This window comes from Trichoderma aggressivum, assembly GCF_033847375.1.
Source record: "Trichoderma aggressivum f. europaeum strain CBS 100526 chromosome Unknown scaffold_024, whole genome shotgun sequence".
Taxonomy (NCBI): Eukaryota; Fungi; Ascomycota; class Sordariomycetes; order Hypocreales; family Hypocreaceae; genus Trichoderma; species Trichoderma aggressivum.
The window spans coordinates 223,444-247,161 of record NW_026946390.1 but is presented as its reverse complement, the minus strand read 5'-3'; the positions used below and the strand labels follow the sequence as shown (position 1 = coordinate 247,161).

Here is a 23,718-nt window from a genome sequence, read left to right as displayed (position 1 = left end):
TGCAATTCGCCAGATCCGGCCTTGATTCCGAGAAATAACTGGCTCCTCTCGTCAATCGATCGAGTTGTGGCCGTGCTCGAGCATGCCGATTCTCCGCAATGGCCACGATTCCATCCTCTCGGGTGCATTCCTTATTCTCCGGAAAGAACAAGCACTCAGTAGCGCCGGTGATCTGTAGCAAATCAATCATCATTAGTCAGTTGTTCTTAATATAGATGCAAGAGTATTGAAGAAGACAGTTTTGCTAAGCTTGAAGCTCAATCTATATAGCAGCACGCAGCATATGAAGTTTCATCATAAAAATCCCAAGTTCTCTGATTGGAAGGTAGGTAGCCAATGCCAAGATTAGAACGAAAGTAGTCTTTCCGCAGTTATGCCATTCAAGTCGTATAGTGAATGGTTTGAGTGACGGGGTGAGCCTGCAGACTCTGAAACGTAGAAATGGAATGCAAGGTTGCCATAAAAGGAATGTTGTTGGTTGGCGCTCAGACTCCCGAGTGGTAGTCGCTCAGCGGCTATCCCGCCTGAGAGGCGGTTGGGAGAGTTGAGAGACCGCAGTGTATCTGCGATCGAGGACGTATACTTCATCCTCATGGTCTCCATGGTATCCGTCGTTTCTTGGCCGCGATGGAGTTGACCAACTTGAGGATCGCTTTCTCTCTCCAAGCTTCTGGCGCCTCTCTGCTCGCCTCTCACGGCGGCGCTCTTTTTCGCTCTTCCACTCTCTGCACTCGTGAGACATTTCTCTAGCTTCTTTGAGTTCGCCCAATGCGCCTTTGATACCAATGGCGGCTATACCGATTGAAGCTGCGTCTTGCATAATAGCTTTGGCTCTGAGTTTCTTGGCTTCCTGTGAAGAGAGAAGGCCTTCCTTGACGGCTTCTTTCCGCGCCTTCCTCTTCTCCATGCTTTTATAGACTCCATGTGCTGCGTGAACTGTGGCAATGGTCGCAAGACCTGTAGTTATAACTTGCTTACCTCTCATTTTCTTGGCCCTTCTCTCATCCTCGGAGGAGTCCCCTAAATCGGACTCGGATCCATAACCACCTCTTCTGCGCGACTGGTCCCGAGATCGAGAACGGTCTCGGTCACGGGATTCACGGCCTCCACGGCGGCGGTATCTGGGATCATCGTATACGTGATCATCATCTCGTCGACCGGAGTGGCGTGAGCTCCGGTCGTCATAGTCGTCGTCGTAATCGCGTCGGCGACGGTCATCAGCAGCGACGAGAGCACCGCTGCCGAAGCCTAGCTTGGCAAGACCGTCCCGTGCCTTGTCCACAACGCTGCGGCTTCGGCTGCGGTGACGATCCCGATCTCGCGAGGGGCTTCTGGAAACGCTCCTGTCGCGTCCGCGGGACCGCGATCGATCAAAGGCCTTCTTGGCGCCGAGGGCACCCAATCCGGCGGTTGCAAGTGCTGCGAGGCCGACGCCTCCATGGCCGTCCTTTGATCGCGCACGAGATCGGGAGCGGCTTCTGCCGGTGCGACGGTCTTCTTCGATATCATTCCTGGAGCCGTTGATCAAGCGGTTGCCCACCAGACCTCCGATGACTGACTCGGCGAGACCCAGCTTTCCGTGGTCCGCGCCGTGGGCGGCATCCACAGTGGCGGCACCGGCGGCGGCAGTGAGAATTCTCTTGGTCTTTTCTCCCCTCCAGCCGCCGGGCTCCTTGGCGACCCGGAAAGCCTCGGTGGCTCCGGCAAGAAGCGAGGCGATGGCCGCCTTTTGGACTTTGCTGGCACCTCGGCCGCTTCTGGAGCTCGAGCGGGAGCGGACGCTGCGGACGCTGCGGGAGCTAGGGCTACCACCGCGGCTCCGAGTATCAGAGTGCTTGTCGTCACCTAGGCCGGTGAGTGACTTGACGGCGGCTCCAAGACCGGTAGCGGCGATTGCACTCTCAAGGAAGTTTTTGTGGCCCTTCTTCTCCTTGGTATCGCTCTCACCGTCCGACTCGTAGTACTCATCGAGACGGCCGTCTCGACCACGCTGGAGGATGTAGTTTGCCTTTTGATCCTTCTTTGCTTGCTGCTTGCTGTAGAACTCAGCACCCGAATAGACAGCGAGTGCGCCAAAGCCCGCGAGCGCAGCCGACGAGAGTGCATTGCGCTGCACTGGGGTGCCATTTCCCTCCTTCTTGGCTTCATGGCGGTCATAGAGTTCTTTGCCGCCCACGAGCAGGGCAGCGCCGGCAACGGCAGCAATGAGCTTCTCTTGCTTCGACAAGGTCTTGGTGTGCTTGGGCTTTCTGTCACGATCATCGCCTCCATGGCTGCTCCCAGCATACCTCGAGTGGCGGTCACTCTCCCGGGCGTCGAGCCGCGATCCATAAGTGCGGCGATATTCGTAATCCTCCTGGTAGTAGCCGGGCTCTGCAGAACGAGCACGGCGCACATCGTGAGTGTGAACGTAGTCTCGTCCACTGGGTGGCGGGAAGTCGCGACGAACTTCCTCTACAGAGAGGCTGCTGTCGCGAGGGTCTGCGCGAGGAACGAGGTCGCGGGTCCGAACGTTGACATCTCCATAGTTGTCAAAGTAGCGGGGATCGCGTTCATCGATGACGTCTCCTCGCAAGTAGCGACGGGAGTATTCATAGTCCTGCGGGCTGTGGCTCGCCATTTGGAAAAAAGAGTTGAGTCTGGCTTGTGTCGTCCTGTAGAGGGTGACGGATTCGTAGAGATGAAGCGTCTAAGTGCGCTGGCGGGGTAGCAGGCTTTTATAATATGCCGCACAAAACTGCGGACGAAAGCAACTACCGATCTAGCCCTTGTAGTATTTGTTGCTTCACTTTGGTGCAAGAGTCAGAGTCAGCTGATGAGCGCTTCTGCGGATGTTTCTGTCTCTGCTCGAGTCTGGCGCGTCGACGCTGGTGTTGCAGCAGATATAGTCGTAGTAACAGCTGGAAGAGGTTTGAAGAAGTAGAAAGAAACTCGGGCTGCAAGATTTGCGAGGCAGGACCGAAAGATATTGTCGAATTGGGGGCCTTGGAAGGAGGGACTTGGCCGCAGCGCCTGCATGAAGCAGCGGGGCAAGACGTAATGGCGACACATGAAGATGACCGGGGGCAGGCGCACCCCTGCTGTTGCCCTGCTTTTGTTTTTGCCTTGCGCTCGGGCTGGCGATTTGATAGGGCAAGGCGGTCTGAGCGGCATAATTGCTGCACTGCAGGCTTTTACCGTACCGTACCTAAGCATTACAGAGGGCTGTGGCTCAGCAGCTGCGCCTCATGGTTCAGTTGGTTGAGATTTTTGTGGTCGTAACGCTTGAGGCGATATTCAGCAACGGTTTCTTGACCTTGGTACTCACCGACGAAGCAGCCATCTGCTCAATATTTGTGCTGTCAAAGATCAAACATCATGTCTCCCAACACACGCGCGCACACACATAGACTCGGGCGCTCCGATGTCCTCCCACTCGCCATTTTGCTGCTCACATTCAGCCTCAGCAGCCAGACAGAGAGGGCGAGGGAGCGCTTCTAGGCCTGGCCTGTCTAGTCAAGCTTCGGTCGGTCGACTGAACCAGAGCCAGCTGAGTCGCCTCATGCCCGTCTTGGACACCGGGTGACTTCTAGTTGCTCATCTCACCACAACCCCCCCTACTATGCACGTACACAAGCACACTTATTACATCGCCTGACATTTTTCCAAGTCTCTGTAAAGTCTGCATCTCCCTTCATGTTGCCATGCCGTCTCAACAACCTCGCGGGAGAACCCACGGCCACCCGCCGCCTAGAACAAGCGCCAACGCCACAATCCAGCCGGAGCCCGAACCTGAGCGCCTCTTTTCGCACAGAATCCCATCTCCCCTTGCTACATACTCGTACTTGTCGCTCTTGTTCTGCTCAATTGCCCACCAGGTAATCTAGCACATGCCACTACCCCGCTTCGCTCCCGAGGCCTCACCCGCCCTTTTCAACTTCGTTAGCCACACGCGCCCAGCCACCGTGACTTGACCTCATTCGCCCTGGATGTGGCTCGTGACGGGATTGATTGGTTGAAACAGAGGCTGTCGCTCAAGCCACTTTATGGCGGGGTGGCCTCTTTGGAGAATGATGTCATGCCTCTGGCGTACGGGAAAAGAGAAATCCCCCAACAATTGGAGATTTTCTATCGCACCGTCCATCATAAACCTCATCTTAGGCATTTAGTCATCGCTACCAATTCTTATGGCATTTACAATCAAATAGACCAGTGTGTATTGTGGAAATAGAGCATCCTAATCGTATTACTCTGCATTCGTTTGCCTCGTAAATACAACCAAGACAACGGCTTTACAATGCAATATCCATATCCCCTTTCCAGCTTAGCGCCACTCGCACCTTATCATGACACTGCCGTACCTCCGTGACAACAGCAAGCATCCCACAACACTCAATTCTCCAAACCCAACAGCCGAATGCTACTCTGGTATCGTATCGCTTCGTTATCCCGAAGATATAAAGAACCTTGCCCTGATGACTTTATTTTATCCACGTAACAAAACTGCATAATCAAATTAAATGGGGCCCAGAAATGAAAAGAAAAGAAAAAAGTACAAGCCGCCCACCCGCTATGTGACGACGTATGTGACGAGGCTCGGCCTGGGCAACTGTCTACATTCCAATCATACACGCTTCATCGACGTTTCAACTCGACAGAATTCACCATCATTTCCAGCTCCTCTCCCTCTTCTTCTTCTTCTTCTTCTTCTTCATGTGTTTCTATAGATGACCGAATCTGTAACTCAACTACCTTGATATCCCTATCCCATCAGAAATATCAGCTTTAAAGCCATGCATCGCTTCGTCGCCGTGGTCCTCGCCACAAGCTCTCTCGCCTTGGCGCAGCACTCAATGTAAGTCCTCTACTATCCCTAGATTAATTCCACCTTTGCAATATATAAATCCAAAAAGCTTCAGTGAGTATAAACTAACGAATTATGCATTCTCTTTGGCAGAACCGCGACTCGCCACTTCTCAAATCCCGTCCAGCCTACCGCCTTCGCCGATGATCCCGCCCTGATTATTCCCAGACCACTCGTTATTCTCACGCCGAGCGAGTCGGATCTTGATGATGTTGAAAGTACATCGAGTTCATCACCGTAAGCTACTGTCCCCCCCCCCCCCCCCCTTTTTGTTTTTTGCTGTCGTGTCAACCTTGAAGATGCAATATGTCTTTCGTCTCCCTTTACTTCACGTTAGATCTCATTCTGACTATAAACCACCAGAACCGTCGAAGCCACTACTATTCCTTTTGAAGATATTGACCCTATACCATTCATACCATCTACTTCATCCATATTTCATTCGTCTCCCTCTTCCGCATCATTAGCTTCTCCTACGGCATTCCCATCATCTACATCAACCGCACCGGCACACCACCCAGAGAAACGACTCGTCTCGTCCACTTCTCCCTCTGTCACCACAATAACAGGAACTCGCACCGCAACATCATCATCTACGTCTAATCCAGCCTCAGTGCCAACGGCCTTTGCCAACGCCGCTGTCGGTCTCATCGCCATTGTAGGCCTAGCCATGGCATTATGAGCGTCTATGGATGGTATCATCAATTCACACAACTCATTCTACAATCTTTCCTTCGCCTTCTCTAACGGCAAATACAAAGTCAGCCCTAAACAGAGACTCAATGGAGAAATAAGAGAACAAGGAGAGAGTAAGCCTTCCTATTACATTTAGACCAGGACAAACCTACTGTTTCTGTAACTAGACGCAGACAACCAGTTTTCTCCATACCCCAATAGAGGAGAGAGAGAGTCTGTTCTCAGACCCGACGACTGACTTTTTTTTTGGTATTATTCTTGAATCCTATCGTACAAATTGAACAGTGTTGCAGCAACATCGTACCACGCTGTCTCGCGTCAAATGCCATAGGCAATCCAGCCCTGAAAACAACCCTCCGAAAATACGGACTCAAGAAAAAAAAAATTGAAAGTTTTGGAAAAAAAAAAATGATCAAAAAATCTCATTGTGCAACCCAATTTTGCCAATCTCGCATCCCATTTAAATGCCCTCGGGCAAGTTTTGCCCATCATCTTTCATTCTCTCGTTTTTTCCTCTTTTTTTTTTCTGGGCAGCCCAAATCCCGTCATTTGTCTAGCAAAAAAATGATAATAATGATAATAAAAAAGATCGTAACGGAAGCCCTTTGCGTTTCTCATCAATAGCATGGGGTAGCTGGAGCAAACGTGAACTAATGCTCAGGAGTGTGAAAACAGGAACAGCCCTTTTCATAAGCCTTCCGAGATCCCAACAGGTTGCAAGACCAGGTATGCCTTTCCAATCCAAGTCCTGCCGTGAATAATATTCGTCTCCTGAGCCCCAGAAGTGTGTGAAATCTCTCATCCACTCTCTACCGAAAACCACGTCAGAGTAATGATGGTTGCCCAGCCAAGAGGAAAAGACCTCCATATGAACACAAGGTCTCCAATGCCAGCGCCCTCGAGCACTGGCTCTATTTCCTACTCGCAAACTTTTTTTCCCTTTTCCTCTTCTCCTATGTCTTTCCCATTTGTCAATCTTTTTTTCTCTTCTTTCTTCTTCTCTTTTCTTCTTCAGAAAGGAAATCCCAAACCAGAGTGCCAAACGCTTTTGCTGCGTTACAGGTTCCGGACCCAAAAATAAAAAACAGAAATTTCCAGGGGTATCTTTCTCCCCCTTTTTTGGTTGTGCCCTCCTAGAGTAGCGAAACGCCCCGTCTCCGTCGTCTGCCGCCTTCATCCGCGCATAGGTAGACAATCAAAGGGCAAAGAAATGAATCTTACAAAACCAAAAATCCTTAAATAATTCACAGTTTGTTGCAACGCTTTTTTTGTTTTGCCGTTTCCCTTGCCGAGCCTTAGCCAAGAATAGCTAGGCAGAACTGTGACGAAAGAAAAAATAAGAATGGTAAAATGCGTTTTCACTTGAACCGGCCAATGAATTGCCATGACAAGCTTTCTGGGCCGTCCAGCCAACCTCTAGAAACAAATATGCAGGAAGGGCCTCTAGGGCTGTTGGCCCAGGCACCACAGACGAGAGAAACTCCCAAATGGCCAGGAGTCAGTACCGCCGCTGCATGACCAGCTTAGGATCAAAGATCCCGCTACACTGGTTGCTCGTTGTGTACTCCGTTAGGCAACGTGCTGTCAAGGGGCTTCTCAGCATGCCCATTCACGGCAACTGGGCCGTTAGTCTTGGCAAAGCCGTCGAGAGCACCCGAGGGAGCAAAATCGGGCACATCCGCCGACAGCTGACTGACGCCATTGACATGGCCGTTTGCTAGACCGTTGACTCCCTGGCCAATGAGAACATCATCGGGCAGTTGCTGGAACGGGGCCTCGGCGTGGGCTGCATACGCAGGGGGCGATGCCATGCCGTACGGTACAGGCATTCCGTTAAACTGTGGTGGCATTTGCGATGGTCGGTTCTTGAAAGTGAGGTGGGCGGGTCCGTGGTTTCGAGCAAACTCATCCCGGTCCTCAAGAGGCAACACGAAGCTTTCCCATGCCTGACTTCGTCGCACGCGTTCAATGTCATCTTCACCAACAGCGAGATCGAGTTCGGTGGAGATCTCACAAACAGCACGGACCATGGCGATATCGGCAGACAGCTCTCGCACACGCTTAAAGGAGGCAATGAAGTGCAAGGGCACGAAACCCTGCGAGTCCATCCGTGCGCGGAGATAGACGTCCTTGCACAAGTTCTCGATGGAGAAGTAGTACTCAACCTGGCTCTTCAGTACTGGCACCAACATGTTGTCCCAGTAGGGCTGAGGCTGGAAGGGCATTGCCGCCATCGGCGCTATGGGATACTCGTAGGGCCCAAACTGAGTTTGAACCTGAGGAATGCGTGCTGATCCATTGGGCAGAGACATCCGGTGGAAGTTTCCGCCGTTGTTGCGGCCGCCTCTGCCACCCCTTTGAGATGGTATGAACATCTGACCATGGCCACCCTGCCTGAGTGGTGGGCTGTAGGGGCCTTGGGCTCGTCCGCCCATGGCGCCCGATGCAGAGAAGCTGGATGCGGTATGTTGGTGCTGATGCTGGGTGTTGACAGGATGATGTCCGCCACGGCCGCGGTATGCACCTCGTGGTCTGTCATTGCGGTTCTCCGTTCGCTCACGGACAGCATGGCCCTGCTCCTTGAACAAGAGTGTTAGCACATCATTCCAAAAAAAAAATTGGCGGTGAGGTTGGTATGGGAGTGTCCCCCCTTCCACCACCCCCTTCTCAGCTGCAATTGTATTGATCGAGAAATCACTTACATTCGAATTTGATGTAGCATCCTTGTTCTTCTCGCCGCCAGCGTGGTTCGCTGCTTTCCTTTGTTCACGTGCGTTTGACATATCTGTCGATGAACGCTTAGTTTGGGGCGCTGGCGCACCGCGGTTCGGGCCGTTGGCACCATCCCGAGGGCGATCCTTGCTGCTGCCGTTGCTGTTACCGCTGCCGGTGTTCTCACTGGGCTTGCCCTGGCTGGCGACGGGAGCGGTGCCTTTGTCACTGGCGTGGGATGGTGTAGCCCTTGAGCCATTTGTGTTTCTGGCTCCACCTCGAGGCTTAGAGTTGCGCATCTGAGGAAGCTGCGTTTCAAAGTTGACGCTCGGCACGTAATCCATAGTCACCCATTTTCCCTTTTGTCTCGGCTTCAACTGGGATCCGTCCTCTGAGGCATCCTTCTCGGGACGATCAGACTTCTCTGCGGGCTTCTTCTTCTCTTCTTGGATGGCCGTCTCCGGGGTGGGCCAGGCCGTGGTATCGGCGACTGAAGGGGGCACACTGCCAGCGTCTTTGTCCGCTACTCTTGAACCACGGCTGGCATTTCTCTCGGATCGAGAGGCATCGACCGCTTTGCGAGGGGGCTTGACGCCATTTGGTATGCTATCACGCTGGGTAGCAGCTGGAACACCGTTCTCAGCCACCTTGGAGGACACGTCAGGCTTCGGTGAGCCATTGGTTGTCTGCTCTGCAGAGCCAACTGGAGACGGCTTGACCTTTGCCTGAGCTTCCGCTCGCTGCCGCCAGATATTGACGGATGGGATGGGTGCCTCAAACAGTTCGACCTTGGGAACCTCTTTTTCAGACTCCTGGTCCTTGTCCGTTGCTGATTGCTCGTTGGCTTGCTTTTCTGCAGCCTTTGACTTCTTAGACTTCCGCGGCCTTCTGGCATCTTGTTCGTCGACCGATCGCGTGGTCGTACTCGAAGACCTCGTGCCTTTGTCGCCTCGTCGCCAGGGGCGATCTAATCTGCCAGACTCGTCATCCCGTGGGGGCTCGCGGCGCGTCTCCTGGACCTCCTCTGATCGGGCCTCAACCTCAGAACCAGTGTTGCTGACAGCATCCTGCTTCTCCGTGTTGGCGGAAGAGTCGGCGCTTTGGACGGCACCATTGGATTCGGTCGCATGTTCGGCGTCCGCGGTAGACTTGGGCGCGGCTGCGGGTGGCTGGGAGTCCTGGACGGGCTGCCCAGGCAAGGCATTTGATGGCACGGTGCCCTGGCCCTTGGCGGCCTGCGCATAAGAAAAAGCTGAAGCGGTTGCCATTTTTGATGGAACCGTAAAGGGGGGATGGTGAAGAAGAAGAGAAAGAAATGATGCGGCAGCGAAAGTGATGTCTTTGGTAAACACTAAAGGCGTGATATGCCGGCCCAAAGTTTCAAAGTCGCACCTCGCAGTGGGAAAGTTTAAGGTATTCCTCTGAAGGTGGAAAGTTCCAGAGAGTTTTTTTCTTTGGCGTATGGGATAACGCTAAAGAGGCACCAGACACGGAAATCCTGCTAGAGGACCTCGAGGCAGTCGATTTCTTTCTCTTGGAATGCTTCTCGGGAGGAGAAGCGAGTGCGTAGAATCCGTAGCTGTAAAGCGGGACGGTCGTCTCTCGAGCCCAGGCAAAGGGATCAAGATCACGTCGGTAGGTGGCGGAGGGGCCCGAAACTATTAACCGGTCGAAAAGGCAATGCGGCCGGTCGGCAAAAGGCGCCTCAAGCTCAAGGCGGTGGCTGTCGCACACTCAGAGCCTCCAGGCGTCGCACGTACACGTACGGGTGGAAGGACAGAGAAGCAGGCCGAGCAACAGCGTCAGCCAAGTCAGGCAAAGGGAGAGGTGACAACAGGCTGCCGGGCTGAGGGTCGAAGGTGGCCGGGGTGCAGGAGGAAAATAACTGTTGCGCAGTGGCACGCGGGCAATGCAGGGCAGAGGAAGGAAAAGATGAAGGAGGAAAAAAACCAGCTGCGCTCCTCAACAGGTCGCAGCGCAGCCTGTCAGGAAACGGTCAAACAAATGCCAGCCGGCGCGGCAATTCTTGAGAATTGACTGGTCAAAGGTGGTGGTGAAAAAGATGAAGAGGGCACAAAGGGCAAACGAAAGAGGCCAGTTGATAATTTTTTTGCTTTGTGTGCCAGAATAATAAATTTTTTTTTTTTTTGGTTCCCCTCTCTTCTTAGACGATAGGGCGCCTAGAACGGGTTTGGCGGGTTTGGCGGGTTTTTTGGGGCCCAGGACAGCGTCCTGAAAGCGGAGCGGCTGGGCGGCTTAAGTTACAGCGGTCCCCAGCGAGCGAATGGGCGCTGGATTACGGAGTGCAGTTGGCCCCCAGCGGGCCTATGGAAGCACGCTCTTACAGCGCTGCTGGTCCCAAACTAGTAGGTAAGTAGGGCGGGCTTCCAGGGCCTTGAGCCTTGTGCGTGAGAACGGGGGTGAGGGAGGGTAAGAAGGAAAAAAAAGTAAGCAGGGGTTTAAAATAACAATGGATGGGATGATGATGATGATAATAGTAGTAGTAATGAAAATCAAAGCCTTGCTCGTGAAGCTGATGCACTCAATTCGAGTTGCCTGGCCGAGGGCAACGCTGCTCTGCTGGGGCTTCCGCGGCCCACACTTGGATAATGGAAAATCGTTCGCTGCAGGTGGAGTGATGGAAAATGCGCGAATATGGCTTGTAAGCCGAATGTCGGGTCGAGTCGGTGTCTGGTGTTTGAGAGAGGCAGCCCGAGCGTTGCTCAAGTCGAATCGGTGGCTTTTTCAAGTACCGGACTACCGGGGGAATCCAAGGACTCAATAGAATGCTCAATTTGATGACTCCTGCTTAAGTAGTAGGCGGCGGGTAAGCTTTAAGGCTCAGGCTCTGTTTGTCCGTCTATTCATGGCCCCTTGTTTCGTTCCCACGCCGCCTGCTTCGTTGCTTTTGTTCGGATACGAACTACCGTACACGCAGGCCTGGCAGCGAATAGCGAATTGGAATTGCAGAGCCCGGCGGCGTGAGACATGCACAATTTAGTGCGGAGTCATTCGAAAACCTGTGTGCGGCCCTGATTTGTCCATGTACATGCGCAAACAAGGTGCGTGAGGTTGTACCTAAGGCAGAGAGACGCTGTGGTGCGGCGCCAGCATTTTGGGGCACTTCCGGAATGCGTTGTCAGGATGCGATCCGCCGCTATAATTATCGGGCATCCTATTGGCAGCCCGGCTGCGAGGCTTCAGTCTTTGCGGCCGTGCATAATCACTGGCCTTGTCCTGCTTTTTCTCATTTCGCTTCGTGATCAGCAGGCTGCGTGCCGGGAGATCGGCCGCGCTGTCATGACTTGCTGCGTCGCGTCGCGCTTTATCACTTTATCACTTATCCTTCTATCACTATCATTTATCGCCCTTATCGACAAGCGATACCCGCGATAAAGGACCCGGTGGGCAACATTTTTTGTGCCTGTGCCTGCACCTGCGCCGAGTGCGACTGGCGATGAGGGGAGCTCTGTCAATACGAGTAGTATTTACTTGTAATGAAAATCTCTCATGTACGAGTAACCCACGGCAGGGTAGCGGGATTTTGCACGTAGCACCCAAAGGAGAAGAGTTGGTGACATGAGGATGTACTTTGTAGCAAATACTCCGCAGCGTGGTGCGACTGCTAAGAGTCATCGTCATCTTTGCCGAGGCCTCTGTCTCAGTCCAGCCAGCCCGCCCTTGCGAGTACTACAGGTAGTACACAGAAAACGCAACTGGAGAGCAATTTTGATTCCCCATTTCCGTCTTCCGCGCCAAGCACTTTGCATACCCGATATTAACCCAGCCGCTTGCTACATACTCACTCGTAGGCATTTACGGCCAACTGGGCACCGGAAATGCTTCTCCGGTTGTCATTGTTTGCTTTTGGACTGTGGTGGCTTGAAATGGGCTGCGCAGCGCAAAGTAGCGCTACATACCTCCAAGGGTACCAAGGTACCTGTACCTACTAAGGTATACCGGAGGTGCGGTGTTCCGGAGTACCCTGCAATACCGCACCAGCGTTACCCGTGACTGACAATGCAAATCTCTGCTGGTTTTTTACTGCTCACTTGGACAGAGTGCAAATCCTTTGTTCTAGATGTCGTGATCTGCATCTACTCCGGATCGTCTCTATTCAAAACTACTAGTACCTATAGTAGGTAGCACCTACCTTAGTGGATTAGTACCTGGCAGGCTCCAAGCATGATGGTCACCATGGACGCATCAATAAGGTAGATATTGGTGGTACGGAGCACAGAGTCCTGTCGACCTTCAAAAGAGCCAATCAGACTCGTCTCTTCCCCCGATTAATCTATGTCGACAACCCCTGGCATGGCAGGTGACCTCTTGCCCGCTCTGCATTTCCCAGTCTATGCCTGTGTTTCCGGCACGTGGATGAGATGTGCCGTGTCTGTTAGTTAATGTCCGGAGAGATTGTGCATTAGCACCGCGCAAAGGTAACTGGTTGATTATGCATACGGATGGATGGGGAACTTCGGCAATAAGTGATAGACATGCTTCTGAGAGGCATGTTTTTGAGTGGATTCATTCCTATCGCTACACGGGACTACAACCCAGACGCCAGATACTATTGCCGACGTGCTTCGAAACTCCAGGCTTCACATAATACATATATCCACAATACATTACAAAACAAGAGCCATACTCAAAAGAGCATCAGGTGTCAAGCTCGAGCACTAGCGGGGAGATCCTGCCTGCCAATACGTCTTGTCCAAGACTCACCCCGACAGCCACGCGGTGGCCTGCCTTGCGCCGAAAGAAGTAGCCAAGCGCAATCCCGTGGAGCCCATTGGGAAATAACTGACAAGATACCAAAGCAATGCGGCGAGTTGAACCAGGGCGGCAAAGAGGGTGAGGATAGTGCTATGAAGCTTCGTCATGTTAGCAGGCTTTGTTTCTGATTACGCGGCACATTCCCCTCCTCCCCCTCCTCTCCTCTCGCGGGGCTTTGACATACCTTGATAGAGAACACCAACGTCAATGTGATGGAGCCAAAGTAGGCAGCGGTAAATGGCAGTCTCGGAGCCGAGAACAGGTGGTAGACGTAGTTCATTGGGCCCATAATGGCAGCAAAGGACGCCAGGAAGAGCGCCGAACCGACTGTCCATCTAAGTGGGGGATTAGCGCTGTGCAGCTACATGGGTAATTGGTCTCGGCAGGTAGAGACGCATGCAGGCAATCGATGCAATACCGTCTACCGAGAATTCCGGCTAGGCATATATTGCGTGCATGCTTGTCTACACGGGTGTGACAGGTGTCAAGGCTGGATTGTTGGGGAAGAAGGGGGCCAGGGCATCGATGAAAAGGGGGTGTGAAGAGCTTTGCGCAAGGAAAGAGGCAGCGACGTCATCAAAGACTTACAATATCACAAATTTGCGTGGTCTCAGAGAAAGGACAGGGAACAGGGTGAAGCAGATGACGAAACAGGCAGCGGCAGCCAGATTGCAAAAGGCGAATACCAGCATGCGGTCCCATCGACTTACTACACTCCATGTTAGCTACTTCCGGCCACGAGGCGTTGCATCTGCATCACATGCAGCATCCAAGGTGCGAGCTAGAGCTGCGAGATGCACATGTTTCGTCTGCAGGAGGGGGGGGAGAATGGGGGGCCGCAATAAAGGTGATGGGACAATGTCCAGGTTGACTCACGCACAAACCAGCCTTCCTCCTCCTCACGCCGAGTGGGTGCCGGCAGTGGTGCTCCTGGACCTTCTGAGGTGGGAAGGACAGTGTATCCGCGATCCTGGAAAGGGTTCAGATTCTGCAGAGAAGACAGGAGGCCGGATGACTGCTGAGACGTCGTGATGGGCGCCTCCTGTCGCCGGCTCCAGCCCAGGGAGTTGATGGAGTCTCGAAAACTGTTGGAAGCCATGGCTTATGTCGGGGATCCAATCGCCAAGCTCGACAGCAGCTGTGGGTGAGCCCCCGATCGACGCGGCAGAGCTTCGAGGTAAAACGGCCGAGGGAGAAGAGGAGGGGCGTCGCCTTCTCGCAGTCAGCGATTGATAGATGACAGCCCTAAGAGCGTGGAAGCTGCTAGCTCCACTGTGGACATGGTCAGTCGGGGGGCATGATCAGATATGTATAGAAGCGCAGGGTGTGGCTTAGAGCAAGGTCGAGGACCAAGATGGAGGGATGGAGGGATGGGGCAGAGAGAAGGCCTACCAGCTTCGACTATCGCGGGCGACAGGCGGGCACGAGGCAACGGCCGCGTCGGGAGAGATGGCGACGGCGGCAAGAAAACGGGCGGCACGGGCTGGTGGGGGGCAGGTCGGAGACGTCGAAGCGATGGACGAGGTCGAAGATGGGGAATCTGGCAACGGGAACGAAGATGTTTGACGGGTGGAGGTTCAGGCCAGATTCAAGGGGTGTGGGATAAGAATCGATACGTCGTTGGAGGGGGGCACATGATTGGCAGCACTGGGCCGGTGCTATTCTGGGGTGGTAGCACCGCTGGGGTTCAGTGAGCTTGAGCTCTAAAAGGGCCCCCCCCCAAGGTGAGAGATGCCGCTGCTAGTGCCGCTCACCTTGGCAAGGATAAGACGATAGCGATAAGCAGCAACCAACGTCATCGCCAGTTCCAGTCTGTCCTCCTTGTCCTGGTGCAACGGCGACTGCATGCGGGTTGGTGGTGTTCGTATGGCAATGTGTGGGGGAGACATTCAGCATTCCGCGACGCCAGAACTCTTTGTTTCTGCTTTGGACGGACTGACCGACTTTTTCTTGACACGAACTGCGTCTGTGTGGTTGGGCGAGCCGAACGACGGTCTAAGTGAGTTGGTCGCGGCTCTGTTGCTCCCGTATTCCGTACTCCGTGTTCCGTGTACACCACACCCATTGCAATCCGTGCCTGACCTGACCTGACCTGATCTGCCTAGCTACCTCCATGCCTTCAGCTTGACCAACGCGCGTAGCATCGCCACGATGTAGCGGAGCCTGGAGAATACAGGAGAAAGGAGAAGAAGCAGGGCTTCCAGAGTCGTCATCGTCATCGCCATCGTGGCTGACCTTTGGAACCGGTGCCTTACATGACCGCGTGGCCAAGACGGTAGATGGTTCACGGAAAATTAGGAACGCATGACCATGAGAGACAGCTACGATGGTTCATAACGCCCGGCGATGGGGAGCCCCTCCCAAGTTTATAGCGAGGATGGCGTTTTATGTCTTAACGGTATCGAGTCACGCTCATCCTGGTTTCTCTGCCTCCCCCCTCCCTCTTTCGTAGTAACGTGGGTGTGGTAGCTGGATGAGAGCGGACCAACCATTTGTTGCGCAAGTCAGAAGACGAGAAAGGCATCAAAGATTTCTCGTACTGGAGATCCGGTATTTTTAGCTACCGCCAGCGATTATAAAACGTGAGGCCGGGTACCTTGCTGCCGAGCTCTCGAGGAGAGATTTGGAATGATCCGTATTCTGCATCATCGTGCATCCATCCGAGCTGCCCCATCAGCTGCTTTTGTCTCTGCTCTGCTTCCCTTGCTCTCAGACAAAAGCACTAATACGACGCACTTTGCATCCAGCTGCAACCCCTACCTCATCTAGTACCTCCCGAGGTCCTCAACTTTCATACATAAGAGAGCCCGCACGGCCCGATTCGTCCGCCTCAGCCAACCGACAGGCAAATACCAACGCCACCTCGCAAGCTTTCGTCCATCTCCAACGTACATTTATGTATAAGCACTTGCATATGTGTATGCATGTACGAGCACTTGGTCAAGTTCAAGAGTCGGCGCAACAACAGACAGTAGACACTGCTAGGCCATATCTGGGACACCACCGGTCGGTCCATCGAAAAGCGGCATCGAGAGCGACCCGAAGGAAGGGCTAGAGATATCGGGACTAACAGGCGTGATTGACTGACTGCCTGCTTTGTCTGCCCTCTGGATCGTCATCAGCTAGGCTTCTCCATCGGGCATAATCCAGTCCTACGCCTCGTCCTCATTCGCCGACGACGTGGTTGCATGCGAGCAAGTAAGGCTGCAGGCGACAGAGTTTAAACAGGAAAGGAACCTGAAAACAATAGAATAACACCGCAAAGGGCGCTCCAGCGTCTTGACACCACCGCCGCGGCCTATCAGCATATCGCGGGCACCACCACCAGCACCGGGCGCCACTTGGACAAGACTTGCTTTCTGCCCATCGTTGGCAGCCATCCAACAGCCAGAGACGCCAATAATACAGAGCGCTATTGCCGCTACTGCTCTTCCTTCATCCCAGCCCAGGCAATATTCGATCAGTACGATACGACGCGACCATCGGCTTCAGCTCGCTGGGTCAGAAGAGATCACTAGAGACAGATCCGAGAAGTCGTGCGTCTTTGGCGTCTAGTCTATATGCACTAGCAGGGGGGATTGCTAACCGCTGCAAAAGGCAAAAAGCGAAAAGATCTCACTATCCCACTCCCCCCTCCCCCACCAGACAGCGGGAGGATACCACCTCTGCGACGGAGTACAAGAGAGAGAGAAAAGGGCCAGAATTCCAATATTTGAGTGTCTCGTCCCACCGCAAAAAAAAGCACCGGAGCCTTTTTGATCTCTGTTCAACTTGTTTGCGTGCGTGCCCACTACCCACTACCCACTACCCACCGTCCATACGTTTCCCTGTTGCGGCCACTCACATCAAGCAGCGGCTCAACACCACGCCACGCAACATCTCCTGCACAGCATAGAGGACGCATATACGCGCATATGTGCATTGCCTAAGTACTACTAAACTAGCCGCCCTATCCTGGCGATATTCAACATTCCGATTTACGTACCTGCGGCCAGCAAAACGTCTCGCCGTCATCTTTTCCTCGCTGCCGTCCTCGTCCTCGACCATCACCGCTAGTGTCCGCGCGCCTCCCAGCCTCCGGCGCACCGAGTCGTCTCCCTCCTCCCCGTCTTTGTTGCTTTTGAGGGTTCTAGCCTCATCTACATCTATTTGGGGACTGTGGGCCGTCGCAGCGACCCAGCAACAAGGTCTCGCCCTTTCGTCATTGTGCAACGCGGCACGCAGGGTTTGGCAGCCCGCTTACCAGACCAGACGCCGCCAAGGCCATCCTACCGCAGCTACGGAACATCGACAGACATATTACATGCATGCTTTATGAACAAATAGGCATAAAGCGTTCAAGGATCTGTCAAAACGGCCAAAAGACCGTCTGTTGCCCGTGTACGAGTATCGTGTCAAATACATACGATACACGCACCATAATCCACCCAGCTCTCTTCTGCCTGCTGCCACGTCTCAACTTACAGGCAACCGACCGACTACTTTTGGTGAGTAGAAGCGACTCTGTGCCTCCTCCATCTCCCTTGTTGCATCCCTCCCTCTCGATTTCCCCCCTCCCTCACCTTCTCCCCCGCGCAGGTGGCATTGCATCTAGACTCGCTGCAACGCCCCTCACGAGAGGGCAAGAAAGAAGAAACAATCATACCCAGCCCTGCACCCGCAGTGAGCAGATCGTCTTGGCCCATTCTTCTTCCCCTCACCCTCACCACCTCCCCCCCCCACCCATCCATACGAGTACATACGAGTACAGCGACTGCGCTTTGGACCCCCGACAAGCTAATAATAATAAAGCGCGCAGTGCAGGGCTCATCTATAGAGATTCATCCCATCTCGCGACCTCGCATCTTCGCTCATCAGCTCTCCACATCGTCATCGCATCCCGCGGTTTCTGACGGATTCTTACTGCGCATATTGCGGATTCCCAAGCGCCCGTCACCGCCTGCACCCCAGTTACACGACAGCCCGCCATTTCCGCCCCTCCCATCGGCCGGCTGCTTGCACCCTGCCACTATTTATTTTTTTATATTTTTTTTTAAACGCACTTGGCATTGCCGAGACGACTTCGGCCCTTGGGCTCACAAAAAGCAATCGTCTCCAAACCCCTCCGAACTTCGCATCTTGACAACCACAACCTTCAACTCTCACCCACGCTTTCTGATCGCTTAATCGCCTCTCGCCTCTTTGCTTTTCGATTCCAAAGTTTGCAACAATCGAACATTTACCAGCAACGCAGGGTCGACCGTGCCCTTTTTTGTGTCAAGTTAGTCTCTCTTTTTGTCAGCCCCTCCTACGCACTTGGTCTTCCGGTCCCTCCATTTCTCTCTCCGACCGGTTGCGCCACGTCAGGCCAACAGGCTCCGTCGTTGCCGCCGGCTATTTGATCAGCTTTTGTCTTGTCGCGCACAGCTGAGCAATCCTTTTTTGTGCGCACCTTCACTGACTCTTCTCTCCCTATTGTTTCGCTATAGCCACGAACCGCTCCCCCTTCAGGCGGGACTTGCCGATCCTCGAAATTCCGAGGCCGCTTTCCCCGTTGCCCCGTTCAGCAACCCCCAGAGAGTTGTGAAAAAGCGCCCGCGACCCCAAACAAAGCAAATCAAAGCGCTCTCGACTCATCGGTTGCCGACCAACTGCGAGCCTCTTGCATCGATTGAAATCCCGACCCTCTTCTGCAATGGCCCAACACGGCTTCACCCAGTTCGGGTCTGGCCCGACTGCCGGCCACATCGACCCCAACGACCTGGCCATGTCGGGCGGATATTCCCCGTCCTTTGCCAACAACAACTTCAACACAAACTCCAACACAAACGGCTTCTCGAGTGGCTCGGCCGTATTCGGCGATGACGAGCTGCTAGATGGCCTCCCTTCCGATGGACAGTCTGGCCTTCATGGCCAGGGCCAAGATTTCCACGGCATGAACATGGGTTACCAAAACACCTTTCAGTCACACCGCGGTTCTGGAATCCAAATCGACCCGTCGCAGATCAACGGCTACTCCAGCACCCCAGATGGTGATCCTATCCAGAGCCCATATGCTTACAATGCACACTACCGTGCTCTCGGTAACCCTCTGCAGTCACCATTGTCCTACTCTCAATCTCCCCTGGCCGCCGCCGACATGGCAGACGGAAACGATCCCAACTTCCTCAATGCCAAGGCAAGAGCCCGCATGTCCCAGCAGATGCAACGGAAAGCCTCCAACACCAGGAGCCCGATGACTCCCAAGACCAACAGCATGCACAGCATTCCCATCGGCCAAGACTCTCCTGGCTTCGGCCCTCAGTCTCTCCGGAATGACAAGTCACCATCCGGTCACTGGCTCAACACCCCCAACGGAAGCATCCCCGCCTCCTTCAATTCTGGCTTTTCCTCTCCCATGCAACCAGGCATGGTGCAAATTAACGAAGTCATGATGAAGGGAGGCACCTCTATGCCTGCCAAGCTTGGCGTGGGAAATGCCATGTCTACCCAAGAGATGAAGCGGAAGCGTCGTCGCGAGTCGCACAATCTCGTTGAGCGCCGCCGCCGTGACAACATCAATGAGAGAATCCAGGACCTCAGCAGACTTGTTCCCACGCATAGATTGGAGGACGAGAAGATTCGCAAGCTGATTTCCAATGGCACACCCTTGTCGCCCACCCTCACTGGCGTTTCTAGTGCTACATCTGGTTTGGCCGGGCCTGGTGCCCGGAGAGCCGCCGGCGCTGGAGCTGGAAACATTACAACCGGCCTGCCGATTGAGGACAAGGACAAAGGCCCAAACAAGGGTGACATTCTCAACGGCGCCGTCAGCTGGACGCGAGATTTGATGTGGATGCTGCATCTCAAATTGCAGCAGCAGGAAGAACTGATCAACCACATTGCCGAATTGGGCGGCACAATACCCTTTGAGTCAACCGATGATGAGCGCCGGATGCAGTCTGAGCTCATGGATGCTATTTCTCGAAACGACTCGGGATCGTTTACCTACACGCGCACCTCTGGTTCTGGCCTTCGCGTACCTCACCACACTGACTACCGCGGCGAACCCACCAACGGCATGAGCGGCAACCTTGACTCTGTTGGTATCACTCCGGAGGGAAGTGGTCATGGTGGACTGCCCGGTGATCTCGGAGATGCCGCACAATTCTGGCATGACCCCGATGATGATGCCAATCTCAACTTCAAGGAAGAGGATGAATATGATATGGACCTCACACAGTAGCTACCTTGCTGGTGTTTTCGCATGCGAATATTCATGTCGGGGATTGTTCTCTTTTGGTCGAGCATATCTCTGTCTGCCTATTCGCAAAACCGTCCCTCCATTCCTGTCTACTCTCCTTCTATTTTCGGTTCTTTATCATTCTGGCTCTTTTTTCCTTCTGGGTCTTTTTTCCTTCTGGTTCTTCTCTATTTGTGACTTCGCATCTTTTTACGGCCCATCTGACGATGTTTTGCTAGATATCTAGCAGTAATCGTCTTGGAGAGGAAATACGTGTGGCTCTGGCATACTAAGAGGAACATGTCCGAGTGCCCGTACTGGCGGCGTTCTAGGTGTCAAACTATTACATCGGCAGGGCCTCGTCTTTATGAGTGATAGGGTGCGTGCTACAGGCATCGGCATTGGGCATGGCTTTTATATAGGATGGGTCATGTTTTCTTGTTTCATCTTTCATCTCTCTCTGTTCTGTTTTATTTCATATACTACTGCATGACAGCACAAAAGGGACTATGCGTCTCTCTTGCTTGCTTTCCCCCCCGGTTTCTCATACACACGGACGGAGGAGACTCTATGCCTCTCTCTGGCTTGGTCTCTTTTCCTCCCCATCGATTTCCTTTTACAGCTGTCAAGCGCTCTATTGATACTACAACCCGTTATGAGATATGCATTTGTTGGTTTGCTTGGGCAGGGACGATACAGAGGGCTCTCATAGTGTGAGATGCCCTACGACTGGTATGGTTTTCTCATTTATCTATTTTTTTCTTTTTTCCTTTATTACCTAGGTAGCAATCTCGGCTTCGGCCTCCCTCTGTGGGATAACGGGACTTTTTGTTATCACTGCTGATACACAGCTATTTGCTTTACGCCTCTTCTTCTTCTTCTTCTTCTTTTCCTTTCTGGTCTTGTGTTGGCTTTGTGGAGGGTTACAGTTTTATATCCGCGTACTTAATCTTAACCTATCGACATTTCTTTATATCCTGTGGCTCCTTTGCTTTTTTCCCCCCTACTATTTCAGATACCACTTATGACCAATAAACTGCCGAGATGAATCTTTGCTATTAAAACTGTGCCTTGGCTTTCAACACGTATGATGAATCATTACCAGTCATCGTTTTCTCTATTCACCAGTGTCTTGTACATAGTAGATACTCCCTCATGGCCGTTAACAAAGCCCACGCCTCTTTGCGCTTCATGTCCTCCTGCAGAGCGATGCGCTCAAGGGCACACCGCCCATCAAAATACTTGCACATGTTCTGCCACGCCGACCGCAGCTTCTCGTCCTTGAACCGCCGCGCAATGGCGGAGAGGTAGCGCGACTCTTTGCCCGCCGCCTTCTTGGGGTCGAGGATGATGTGCGGCGTGAGGCCGACGAGGTGCGGCGCATCGTTGAGGGACGGGTTTTTCGTCGCGACGGGGACGACCTTGCGGGCGTGGGCGGTGGCCTTGTCGGCGGCTTCTCGGTGGGCCTTCATGGCGATGCGCTCGAGACGGGCCATTTCGGCCGAGTGCTCGGCTGCGGAGAGGGTGGATGGGTTGGGGACGTTTGGGGGTGCTTGAGCCTGAGGCTGAGGCTGAGGCTGCGACTGCGACTGCGATCCCTGCGGCTGCTGGGCCTGTTGCGGTTGCGGCGGAGGCGGCGGCGGCGTAAGTGAGGAGTTGGTGGATTGCGCGTCGACGTTGCTGTTGCTCTGGGTGGTGTGGATGCTGGTCGCATCGGCCCAGTCGGTTGAGGAGGAGGTGGCGAGGCCGAGTTCTTCCGCCTCGATCTCGTAGTCGACCTCGTATAGGATCTCCGGCCATACAACGACGTAGCCGAAAGTGCAGAGCTGAGTGACCCAGCCACCGCGCATCAGCCAGGCCAGCATGCGCAGGTACAGCGGCCGGTGAGCTTTACTAGGCGAGATGTGTTTGTAGGGCCGGGGCAGCACGGAGAGCTCGGCAAGGAAAGTCGACAGAGGCGGAGCCAGGGGGAAGGCTCTCTGCCAGTCTTGGGCATCCTGTGGTAGGTTCTCCAAGTCACAGTTGGGAGAGACGATGTACACGTCTCGGGGGTGAAGGGGTGGAATGGCCATGGCACGGCGCCAGAAGATGAAGTGCTGGGCGTACTTGCGGACCTGATCTAGAGTGAGGAGGTTGCTCTGGCCAACTTGGTAGAAGCTTCGACAGGAGACGCGATCAAGTTAGCGAAGTGAATCATGGACACAAATGAACAAGGTAAGAAGCAGGAAAGACTGACGACATTGTCGGTTTTGAGAGGCGAACAAACTCAATCATGGATTGGGTGGTGGGATCGCGGTCACTCTGTAGCTCCGAGACAATCTTCTTCTCATCATCCATGAGTAAGAGCGCAAAGTTCCGGTCCAGGAATCCGGGTTCCTCAAGTGCGTCCTGGCTCAAGAAAGCATTCGATGTTGTGAGCCAGAGGCCACGATGCCTCTCATCGTCTTCTGCGGGGAGATCCGAAACGAAAAAGGGCGCCGGAATCTGAACTGAGGGCGTCAGGATGCCGTCCACAGTATCGAGATGCAAAGTTGCAATCCTGTTTTGAGAGATGGCGTTGTAAATTTCACACATGGAAGCTGCCAGTGAAGAGTTTTGGATAAGTTCTTTCCATAAAACGCTCATCTTCTTCTCTATATAATTCAACAATTAGCTTTGTCAGTCTTTTTTCCCCTGCCTGTTTGGCGGCTTGATGGCCTGTCTCTTTGACTGGGAAAAACTCACGATCTTCACGGGCCCTGTCTTTTGCGAGTAGGATACGCTTAGACTCTTTCCATACAAACTCACTATGCTGCTGGCTGTACCGATATGCTTTGTTGACTTTTTTCACAATATTAGAATACAAAGAGTCGATGAGCTCCTTGGTTTCGTGTTTCTGGGGGTTGAGGAAGAAGACAAGATTGAACATGGTCATGGAGCTGCGCTTCTCTTCGTCTGCCTCATCTTTCTTGCCGTCTTTGGCCTTTTCTTTATATGGCTCTGTTTTGATTGTGGGGAGGGGGTTGGGCTCGTCTGGTGCAATGCCCTCGTCAGCATCCTTGTTGGTCTTTGCCTTGTTGGTCTTTTTTGTCTTCTTCCACTTCCCGTTTTCAGGTACATGGATGGGATAAGAGAGACAGAGCAGTGGATCAAGAGAAAGCTGGAAGAGCTTCTTATGATAGGACCTAGCGGGGGTCAAGATGCCAGCAAGATCACGGGATGGAAAGCCGGCTACGTGCTCCCAGGGAACGACCTGGATTCCCGACTCGGTCATGTAATGGTCATCACGGACGCCTTGGCTCTCGGCGAGATCGGGGGCAGCCTCGGCGCCGCCAGGTTGCGACAGTCGCTCAAACAGGATATCCTCGACATCTATGTCGTCCGACTTCTCGAGGCCACTATAGAGGGCGGGGACTTGAGCAGGGTAATGGAAGACAAAGGCGGGCCCATCGCGAGACCGGTTGATGACGAGCGCGACGGCGACAAAGTTTTCGTCGTTGACGCAAGACAT

The 23,718-nt window shown here is 53.5% G+C and overlaps 6 protein-coding genes across 6 annotated transcripts; 2 read left to right on the top strand and 4 right to left on the bottom strand.

The window, feature by feature from the left end:
* Positions 1 to 508: 508 nt before the first annotated feature.
* Triagg1_6240 (uncharacterized protein) lies at positions 509 to 2,620 on the bottom strand (the record flags this gene model as incomplete). Its single annotated transcript, XM_062900843.1, has 1 exon — positions 509 to 2,620. One exon carries the CDS (start codon positions 2,618 to 2,620, stop codon positions 509 to 511), a length of 2,112 nt encoding a protein of 703 aa, XP_062754786.1.
* Positions 2,621 to 4,772: 2,152 nt separating this feature from the next.
* Positions 4,773 to 5,525, top strand: Triagg1_6239 (uncharacterized protein; the record flags this gene model as incomplete). Its single annotated transcript, XM_062900842.1, has 3 exons — positions 4,773 to 4,834; positions 4,937 to 5,080; positions 5,207 to 5,525. The coding sequence occupies 3 exons, from the start codon at positions 4,773 to 4,775 to the stop codon at positions 5,523 to 5,525; spliced, it is 525 nt and encodes a 174-aa protein (XP_062754785.1).
* Positions 5,526 to 7,080: 1,555 nt separating this feature from the next.
* Triagg1_6238 (uncharacterized protein) lies at positions 7,081 to 9,519 on the bottom strand (the record flags this gene model as incomplete). Its single annotated transcript, XM_062900841.1, has 1 exon — positions 7,081 to 9,519. The coding sequence occupies one exon, from the start codon at positions 9,517 to 9,519 to the stop codon at positions 7,081 to 7,083; it is 2,439 nt and encodes an 812-aa protein (XP_062754784.1).
* Positions 9,520 to 12,972: 3,453 nt separating this feature from the next.
* Triagg1_6237 (uncharacterized protein) lies at positions 12,973 to 14,126 on the bottom strand (the record flags this gene model as incomplete). Its single annotated transcript, XM_062900839.1, has 4 exons — positions 12,973 to 13,125; positions 13,212 to 13,362; positions 13,616 to 13,736; positions 13,904 to 14,126. The coding sequence occupies 4 exons, from the start codon at positions 14,124 to 14,126 to the stop codon at positions 12,973 to 12,975; spliced, it is 648 nt and encodes a 215-aa protein (XP_062754783.1).
* A 4,575-nt stretch (positions 14,127 to 18,701) lies between these two features.
* Triagg1_6236 (transcriptional regulator family: Helix-loop-helix) lies at positions 18,702 to 20,231 on the top strand (the record flags this gene model as incomplete). The annotated part of the gene is made up of 1 exon (XM_062900838.1): positions 18,702 to 20,231. The coding sequence occupies one exon, from the start codon at positions 18,702 to 18,704 to the stop codon at positions 20,229 to 20,231; it is 1,530 nt and encodes a 509-aa protein (XP_062754782.1).
* A 1,118-nt stretch (positions 20,232 to 21,349) lies between these two features.
* Triagg1_6235 (uncharacterized protein) lies at positions 21,350 to 23,718 on the bottom strand (the record flags this gene model as incomplete). The annotated part of the gene is made up of 3 exons (XM_062900837.1): positions 21,350 to 22,385; positions 22,465 to 22,861; positions 22,953 to 23,718. 3 exons carry the CDS (start codon positions 23,716 to 23,718, stop codon positions 21,350 to 21,352), a joined length of 2,199 nt encoding a protein of 732 aa, XP_062754781.1.